This window comes from Musa acuminata, chromosome BXJ3-3, assembly GCF_036884655.1.
Source record: "Musa acuminata AAA Group cultivar baxijiao chromosome BXJ3-3, Cavendish_Baxijiao_AAA, whole genome shotgun sequence".
NCBI classification, from domain to species: Eukaryota; Viridiplantae; Streptophyta; class Magnoliopsida; order Zingiberales; family Musaceae; genus Musa; species Musa acuminata.
Window position 1 is genome coordinate 7,956,483 of NC_088351.1, and position 10,345 is coordinate 7,966,827.

At 37.4% G+C, this 10,345-nt stretch overlaps 1 protein-coding gene across 1 annotated transcript; it reads right to left on the reverse strand.

The window, feature by feature from the left end:
- Positions 1 to 2,097: 2,097 nt before the first annotated feature.
- LOC135633289 (poly(A)-specific ribonuclease PARN-like) lies at positions 2,098 to 10,130 on the reverse strand. Its single transcript, XM_065142592.1, has 7 exons — positions 9,679 to 10,130; positions 8,974 to 9,104; positions 8,322 to 8,650; positions 6,873 to 6,986; positions 4,254 to 4,377; positions 3,913 to 4,177; positions 2,098 to 3,152 (listed from the first exon to the last, which is right to left on the reverse strand). The coding sequence occupies exons 1-7, from the start codon at positions 10,047 to 10,049 to the stop codon at positions 2,351 to 2,353; spliced, it is 2,136 nt and encodes a 711-aa protein (XP_064998664.1). The 5' UTR covers positions 10,050 to 10,130; the 3' UTR covers positions 2,098 to 2,350.
- Between the last annotated feature and the right edge of the window lie 215 nt (positions 10,131 to 10,345).

The window sequence follows — 10,345 nt, forward strand, 5'->3', positions numbered from 1 at the left end:
AGCATCGATGAGTGGAGTTCAGCTCTCTGCTCATCTTTGGACGTTGGATGGATGGATGGATGGATGGGTGAATGATCCTATGCTCTTGCGGATCTGACTGACTGATTAGATCAACTTTGACGAGCTTTGATGTAAAACCGACGTAGAATCGACATCTAATCTTTTACGAGATATATTGAGATTGTTCGATTCATCCAAAGTCACTATCAAAATGTTTAGTTTCATGTCGATACAATAAATTATATTTATATTATTTTATTTTAAGACTAATTTATTTAATTACGTTAGATGTATCAACCTACATTAAAGATATCATACTAACTCAATAGGTTCCAACCCTGACAGAGAACACATGCAGCTATATGTCCGGACGCCATGGAAGGTGTTATGAGTGTACAAACCATGAACAGATCTAAAAACTTTGGAGCCAGATTAATTAAATATTACCTATTATAATTAATTATTTTTAGTATTTTGATCTTTATACTTTTAAAAATTATATTAGGTTAGAAAATAAAATATTTAATCTTATTTTTTCTCATGTTATCAATTCTATTGACGAAAATATCACAGTGATGTAAAAAAAAAAATACTAAAATAAGATTAAAAAGTAGTTTTATAAATTATTTCGATTAATTACTCTAGCTTGCACTTTATTCATAGCTAGCATTTATCCTCTTTGGCTTCTTAGGAAGGGAGCACAAGACTTTGAACCTTGAAGAAATGCTCCTTATGAGTACATCGTGCGGAATCAAATCATCGTTCATGTCGATGTCCTCCTTCGTGAGCTTCGTCTTGAGGATTGCGAGCTTCGTTGCATGGCACTTCAATATGAAGATGCTCCAACTATCATTTAATGGGTAGCAACACCAGCGCGATGGCACACTCAGGAGCTACTGGCCATGGCGAGAGACGCTCACGCTGCTCAAGATCCGCTCGAGATGGATGCCACCTTTAAGGGCCCTCTCTAGCATATCAAAAGACGACGTCCATCTCAAAGCAGATCTTGAGCAACGCAAGTATCTCCCGCCACAGCCAATGGCTCTTGGGCATGCCACCATGCTCAACCTTATAACCAACAATGAGGGCCTCATCATCAGGAAAGCCCCCAGTCATAGCGAAGGCTAGCTCATCGAAATTAGTTGCATCCGTGGGTGTTGGGGGTTGACGAGCGTCAATGCAAACTTCGCTAATTACGACAACAATTGTTGCGACGGATGGAGGGGGCCAGCATAGAGGATTTGGAGCACGTGACCTGGGTGCTAGCCCTAGTGGACATGAATATGGCCATCTTGGCACCGAACTAGGACTCGCCCCACTGTTGTAATTGTGATGATGGCTACTACTATTGCCACTGCATAACGCTACCACCCCATTAGAAGATAGTTGAAGGATCTCCATATTGAAATGCCTCGCCACGAAGAAGCTACTGGAGGAGGACAACGACATGGACGATGACTAGATTCCACGTGATGCGCTCATGAGGAGCGCTTCTTCAAGGTTCAAAGCCTTGTGCTTCCTTCTTAAGAAGCCGAAGAGGATAACTACTAACGATGAACAAAAGTACAAGTGAAAGGAATTGATCAAAATAACTTATGAAAGATAGAATTGATCAAAATAACTTATGAAATTATCTTTTTAATCTTATTTTAGTGTCTTTTTTTGTATGTATATGATAGCACATGCAATATTTATGTCAATAGTTGTTCGCACGAAAAAAAAAAAAATAAATATTTTACTTTCATAAATATAAGAATCATAGTATAATTTTTTATAATAATTATAAAGATCAGAATACTAAAGATAATTAATTATATAATTAATTATAAGAGATACTATAATTAGTTCCTAGTAATTAAAAAATAATAACATAAGACATTGATATAAATCAGCCAATGTCAAGCTTTCCTTGTGACAACACAGCAGTGCATCAAGATTGGCCTAAACAAGCAGTGTAGGAAGAGCAAGGACCTACCAAGCTTGTTCAAGCTATACACGCTTGCTACAAAAAGGCTATCAGAAGTTCCAAGTACAAGAATACTATCAACAGTCAGTGAAATAGTTGTCTCGGTCCAACAGAAAATTAGCCCAAAAATCTAAACAGCTGATGATAAATCTTTAACTTAAAAAAGTTGTAAGATACAGCTCTACCTCGGTGAAGGGAAAAAAAAAATCCAATAGGAAAAATTTGTAGTTTACAAGTGCCATAAAAATAAAGAATGGCTAAAGCAATTTCTTGAGCAGAAGGGTGACTTCCGGCAAAGCTTCTCTTGAATGCTCAATATGCCCTCGACAACGATACAGAATTTCTGCAGAGAGGCATTGCCACCAACCTCTGAACTGACTAATCTCATGTACTCGTCATTCCTTTAACATGGAGAGAATCCAAGATATCAACAAAAGAAATTTGATGCTTAAATTGCCTTACGGAGTCCGCACTCACCCCACTTGAATGTTCTACAAGTGAAGTAACTTCTGTGGTTGTTTCATTACAACTAGCTTCCCAGGTCTCTTGACTTCCAGTCCCTAATTTAGTTTTCCAGTGAATGCCCAAAGAATCAGCCTGATCTGCAAACAAAACCTTTGATGCAGAAGCAGCACAGATGTCCCTGTAAGTGTCATAATTGGCAGCACGAGTGTTTCCACCTTCCAATAGCTTTGAAAGAGGATGCAGCATTGATATCGGATCATTAACTCTCTCTAATGTATCCTTCAGAACCAAAATTTCATTTACAAATTCCTCCTTACTAAATTGAATAAGTGCAGCAGTTCTATCTATGAAAAAGATTGACGTAATGGAATCTGGACCAAACACTCTACAGATGCAGTCCTTCAGATCTTTTGGCTTGAATTTGGATGGAAATCCCCAGATAAGAACAATATTTGCAAATATCACTGCAGGATACTTGCGCTTATAACCTGATTCTGGACTCTCAGTACCAGTATTTAAATGAAGCACAGTTCCACTATTCCAGCTGGGGTATAAAACATTGATGTAGTTCTTGATCTTACCATTTCTAGCCAGATCATATAATGGTGTGTGGACTTCAAATTTGATGCCTAAATGAGAGCAAGCCTGAGCGAACACACATCCAGTCATAAAAGCATCATAACCTGCTTCATGCTTTGCACCAGAGTTGAAGCAAGATGACCTAGACAAAACAACACCATTAGAAGACAAAATTGGCTGTTTCTATTTTTCATGTAAATAGCTTGCTTGGTGACAGAAGCATATGCTATATTACGAGTAGATTGTAATATACGGTTGAATTAATGGGAAATCTAAATGGCTATTTGGTAAGTTGAAGATTATCCATTACAGTGCATAAGGTTTTAAGCAGTTCTGCTTGGTTTTCCCTCCCAAAGAGTTGGATCTAATGTCTTGTGTTCATTTGGTCTATTAGCATCAGCCAAATTTAACTGATCAGCAAACTAATACATTACCTGAAAAAGGCATTTATATGACAAATGACTTCTTTTGCTCTTTAATGACATAAAAACCCATTATTAACATTCATAGATAAGTATGGAATATCTTACGTTAAAAAAAATTCTTTAGTCAGTAGATCTGTAACACGAAAATCACCATTACTCATAAACATACAGTGGGAATTTTAGATTCATATTGATCTTCAGTGGAACTTTAAGACAATGGAACAAGGAACTTACTAAACCAAAATAGTTAAAAAATGAACATAGTTAATTAAGGTTGTGGTTTGTCCAAGGAAAAAACAAATAAAATTGAATAAGGTATAAGGAGATACATGGAAAACTTATAACATTCACTGTTAGCTAGCCTAGCTGGTAAAGACTTTCAGTATATCACAAAGTCCTGGGCTCGAATCCTGCCTTCGTCACTTACCCTTAGCAAAAGAAAAAAAGAAGGCTTAAAAGTGCATTAAGAAAACATACCCAGTTTCATCTGCTTGAATCTCAAATCTCACATAAGTACTGGAAGTGGAATTCTGGGAAACCGATGAAACCTTTGGGCACAAAAGAGAGAAAGCAGAAGACAGTGACTTGCTACTCCTTTTCATCAAAAACTGAATTACTTCGCTGGAATTCAAAAGGTGCTTGGTGTCAATTATGTATGGGAACTTTTCGTGAACAGCTAATATGAATTCCATCATTGATGAAGGTAGGGGACCAAAAAATTTGCTGTATATATGAGCTAAATCTGTTAAATACAAAAGAAACAATTGACTAAGGCGGTATCGAAACATGTAAAAAAGTACCTATAAGAAAATATATACCTAAAAGACAATTGTGACCAACAATCAATTTGCCATCTGATGCAAGAAGATCTACAACGTGCCGAAATCCCACTGCAGACTCGACTCTTTTTTCCACTCTTATCACATCTTGCTGGACCTCTTTCTGTTACATGGAAAGACAAATACAAAACTTAGCATACTGATTGATTGATGATAAGTTATGATTGTAGCTAAGAAATCAATTTCAGCTCAGAGCAAAGTCAAGCTTCTTTTTCTAAGTTCTACAGTAGATAGAACAATATAACCATTGTCTATAGCAGGGTTTGCCGTACCGCCCGGTACGGGTGGTACGTACCGATCCGACAGATTTTCGGTACGCGGACCGACTGTTACCGGCCCAAGTACTGTAGCAATGCTACAGTACTCGATACACCCAGGTGTACCGCTCGGTATACCGTACCGTACCAATACCGAGCCCAGGTCAAAATACCGGTACGGTACGGTATTGCGAACCTTGATCTATAGAATATGCATCTTCACTCAAAAAAATTGTATGTACTATCTTATAGCAGGGTATACTCAGTCCACAAGGCTCCAGCCAATATGGGGTCTGGGAGGGTCAATGTATGCAGCTAACTTCTGTATCATCTTTATAACATGGTCAAGGGCACAAAAGAGCAATCTCCAAGTGGAAGGATCTTGCTCTAGTTTGTTTAACCTTGGTTCCTCTGACAATCATAAGATTTTTGGTAACCAAGAAGAAAACCACATCTTTATCCAAAGTGAAAAACTCTACTGTCTTAAAACAAACGTCAACTGATACACATTCTCCAAACTAAAAGATTATTATTGGTTAGAACATGAAACTTAGTTTTTGACGATCATAATATTCTGGGCATTCATTCATTCACAATGGTAAACTATCTTGCCAACATCTCTAGTGATAGTTCTTCATGACAGATAAAATATGGAAAACTAAAGAAAGCAATATTACAAAAACTTTCTCCTATATGGTCAAACTTTTAAGTACAGACATTGACATGGCAAATCTGGTAAACATAGGGCAAACACAGTGTGGATTGAAACAATGAATATGTGTATATATTGTGCTTTCTTTTTACTTTATACAATTTAGAAAAATCTGCGATTTTCATACATATTTTACAAGAAGTATAACAACAATTAATATGAGTAGCAAATTGTAAATACTTCAAACACATATACATAGTATTAACTCAACAGTCCAGTTTACACACAGATGTCAATACTAGACACATCTTGAAACTTCAGTAGATGATGTAAACATCCTACATATGCAATATATTAAAATAAATGTGCCACTGATACAAAAGTCCTAATATACATTGACGTACCCAATACTGTTAAAGAGTATCTAGACGCGTGGGTATGTAATACGAACTGCAAACATGACATGGACAATACGAACATGTTAACCTCTCATGTCAGACGCCAACCGGGGCAGTCCTCTGAGTGCTTTAAAGGGGATGATTAGTCACTTCAGAGAACATGATGGCTTTCCAAAGAAAGCTTTTGTCTGTTCTTTTGAAGCAAGGATGGGCTGTACTTGCAAATAAGACCTGGTTCACCTTTTACAAGAGAGAGGCTGATTATAACCAAGATTGTCATCCAGAAGATGCCTCATATCAAATCCTAGTAATGTTTCATATTGTAGGTTGATCCTACTCCACATGTTCAAGTTCCAATCTTTACATATATGATTTTCTAAGCATACTGATCAAATAGTCAGCAGTCCAAGATTTAACTGCTCTTTAGAACTTGCCATAGCTAGCTCCTCTGCTCAATCATTTCTATTAGTGATCAGCATACACAATGCACATGAACAATGTTCTAGTTCTATTAAATTCACCTATCAAGTATTACCTGGGAAGAAGCAAGAAGAAATGGGAAGTAATTGGTCATGGAATCTACATAGTTATATACATGATGAGCCTTTCTCTTTGTTTTTGTGGTTAAGGGAACTTGAAGAACGATTTTTTTGGTCAACTGACATTAATAGGGTGACAAGGAACTAAGTTACAACATAAAAGATGTTATAATGGATGTATGAGTTAATCTTTCTCCTAAACATCTCAGTCATCCTATTAACTTACTGGTCAACGATAACATGATCATAATTCATACTCATTCCCTTCATTTCATAGAAAACATTCCTATAATCTGTGACTAAATGTCAACTTTGGAGCTACTCCTGACTTCACCCCTTCCTATGATCATGAATCCAAGAAAGTATTGCAGACTAGTTAAATCTAAAAAATAAATCTTACAACCAGACAAATGAATAACAAATCCACTGAAATATCTTCCCATGATTTGCAACACCAAGTGCCAATGCTATAAGATCAAGATGAGGCACTGCTGTTATACCATCAAAGCCTAACAAATCCTCATACCCTTGGCTCAGCCAGCCCTTGCCCTCAGGTTCCCCAGTCAGTTTACCTTTACATCACCGATCATACTTATCATAAAATTATAACCATGTTTAGGACAGAATCACCAATGAAGCTTATCTTAAAGCTTTACAAGAGAAGTGAGAACTGAGAACCATGTTGATCAGAAACTGGAAGACAAGTGATACAATTTCAGAAACAAAAAAGAAAACATATATCAATTTCATACCATAAATGATGCCTTATCTTCTTCTGTCTCGACATAAACTACTCTCCTTTGCCATGAGTTGTCTTCATCAACAACACAAACATATACAAGGTCTTTGAAGTGCTTTCTCACAACCTGCAGTAGATGATGCATATTTCTAAAAAATATATTTAAGATAACTGCCTTAATATTGATTTATTATTGTAAGAAAACGAAAAACCATATTTGGTAAAAGGGAATATCACAAAAATATTCAGACACAAGTTAACACAATGATACTGTTTGATATCTTAGTAACATCGCACAATTTTGTTCAAACTAAGTTATTTATGGTTATAGTAACTGTGAATTTTTGGATCAGTAATATGCTTGGTTCTGTTGGTCACATCAAGCCAGTTAGAAATCCTGACATAGATGGAGGATCTGCTACCACTGGTTCTAAACACAGGCACCGATACTTCTTTCCTATGTTTCTACTGCAGTAGTCATAAAATATACACTAAGGCTGCAATTCATAGAAGGAAAGGGAAGAAAATGTCTTTTGCATTCCCTCAAAATTTACACACTTAACAAATGGCAAAAACACTGAGCTTTAAGTTCGTTAAACTCTAAAACACAAGTCATTATGTGGGGAACAACATGATGAGCTTTTCAACATTGTCTAAAATCACATGGCCTTATTTAAAGAAACATGATGGCATGTAAATCCAAAACACATTTTAATGACACAATTCTACAAAAGTGAAAACAATAAACAATTCCAAACTACCAAGTGCAGAACAAATTCAACAAAATCAACTCAATTTCACATCCAGAAACAATCATTTCTCTACATTCATGAGTTCCAGGAGTCTTAAATTTCATGAATCAGAATAAAAAAGATATCTAAAAAATCAACAAATCAAGAAAATATATAAAAAAGAAAAGCCTGAAAGTATGCAAAAAATGAATTTGCACATTTGCATCTAAAAATTGAATGACACCCCTGCAATAAATCATTCAACTAACAAATTGAACTAGCCAAGCAGAACTAAAACATTCACAGTCAATACAAGAATCAGCAAAATAACATTTGTACCAAGGCAATTGAGAACTCCAAATTCTTGAAAATGCAAGTGCTGAATCCAAATGTCTATGCAACATGGAAAACAAATTGATCAAAATGGAACAACAGACACCTTTGTTTATGTTCATTGCAACAACTAAAAACCACAACAAGATGTAATGTTTCCCCAATCATTTGGGATTGATTAGCTAGGTCAATAGAGTCCAGTGTTGAGCTCTGCTGAGAGAATTATCACAAACAAAGAGACAGAAAGTCTCTTTTTTGTTATTTCATTTAAAGTTTTTAAGATCTGACTCTATTTCCTCTCTCACCATTAATCTTAATTGAATCACCTCATCTAACTAGTGCATTTTTCATATTCATTAATGAAACAAAAATTGTACTAAATTAAGATAAGTCATTACCAATTGAATCAAGTTCAGCTGGTGGGAGCTAAATCCATTTAGGAAGACCGCTGGACGCATCTTAAAGAAAACTGTTTGAAACTGCATTTCATTGCTGTCAGCATTTTCTTTGTTAACACAACCTTTATCAGAACCCTTTAATATAGCATCACGCCATTCTTGAAATTTGGTCTTCATCCTTTCTGAGAAAAAAAGGTCAGCTGTTCTCACCAGTGGTATATCCACATGCTCCTCCAAATTGCAGAAAGAATTAGCTAATCCATCAAGATACTTTGAAGATAAATATTTTAGAGCTTCTGCTTCTTGTGCTCTGGATAAATAAGATATTCCTGAGATTACCCAAATGCTTAAATATATGAATAACACCAAAATCTGTATTGCAAATGATATATTCTAAAACTATCAGTCAGAAACTTGGTAAACCTGCTAGAAAGGCATGGAAAACCATAAATAAGGGTCCTCTGGGACCTAGAAGTAGGTGTTCACATGCCTTTTTTCAAATGATACAGTAACGAGGAATACTTCCAAAGGAATATAAGATAATGACATGATTGATCATAGTAATTAAATGTTCTTTACTGGTGCCAGGTATGCCAGCAAGACAACATTGCACATAAAGCAGGAAGCAGAGGATTGCAATTTGAGAAAGCACCTTCACGTATGCATGTGTTGAAGTCAAATTGGTACTTAGCAAGGAAGTCTATTGACGTTGTCTGGCAGAGAAATTCATACGATGGCCCATGAACGGGAAGCTCTTTCCGCGGAAATACATAGAAGTTGTGTCTGCCAAGTAAAATGAGAGGCCCAGTCATCATATCACATATAACAGTAGACGATAGTTAAATTCCCTAATCACAAGAGAACACAGTAAACACTACAACGATTACAAGGGCCATCGTGATCTTAATCAATTTTCAGCACCAATTTAATAGATGATGCTTCTGCAGACACTGCCCAGACATGTCCCATAATCGTCAAGCAAGAGGTCATCTCAAGATAGATGGTGTTACATCAAACAAACAAATTCAATTTGGACAAACAGGAAAAGAAGCACTGAAAGAAACCACAAGAGGTTGTGCCCTGAAACTCCTCTTCTGATTCAAACAAACAAATTTATAAGGAGCTGCATATTAGCTCCGCTAGTAGGAAACATAAACTCTATTTTCCAAAAGACAAGAATCGCAACACAGGACTGCTCACCCTGAAGTAAAGCTTTCAGTTTAAACTAAATAAGAAATAAATAGATTTATTGTAACTACTCTCAGTTGCTTAGGAATAAAAAACGACACAACAACGAAAACCACAATTAGACCCCGACACAAGCAAAAGGAAAACCGAGAGGGCTCGAGGAACTCACGGGTACGCGACGAATGAGCCCCGGGACGGCTCCCACCGGAAGGGGCAGACCCCGAACTGTACCACGGCAAACTTCTCGGCTGAGTCCTTCAGCTTGAGATACCGGACGTCGGAGCGGTCGAACTCGAAGGAGTCCCTCCACGGGGCGCTCGTCACGCCGGTCATCTCGAGGTCGACGGCGACGAAGTCCGCTTCCCGCACAAGGGCACGGAGGTCCTCCAGCGCAGGCTCGAAGTTGGATCTGGTCACCTTCTTCACAGCCACATCGGCGCCGCCGACGCCGCTGGCGGCAGACGAGAATCGGCGGAGGCCAGGTACCAGCCATAGGATTAGGGTTTGGGAGCGGGCCCAAAACAACGGTAGATTTCTCATATCCAATCCCGCCTCATATGATTCGAGAGTCGCGACGAGGACGTCGAGAAGAAGCTGCGCGTCTTATTACAGCACAAATGCTTCACACGCCGGCTTAAGGGACGACTCGAGACACGAATGGGGCTTCCTGTCCCAAGATCGCAACTTAATGTAGAGTTCTTGTTTTGGACGGCCGAGATGCCATCAGCACGCAACGGACAAACAAAATATGGCTAATAATTATGGTTTTTTAATTAAAAAAATTAATTATCATATGATAAATATACGTAATCTGAAATACTTGTGCATCAATACAC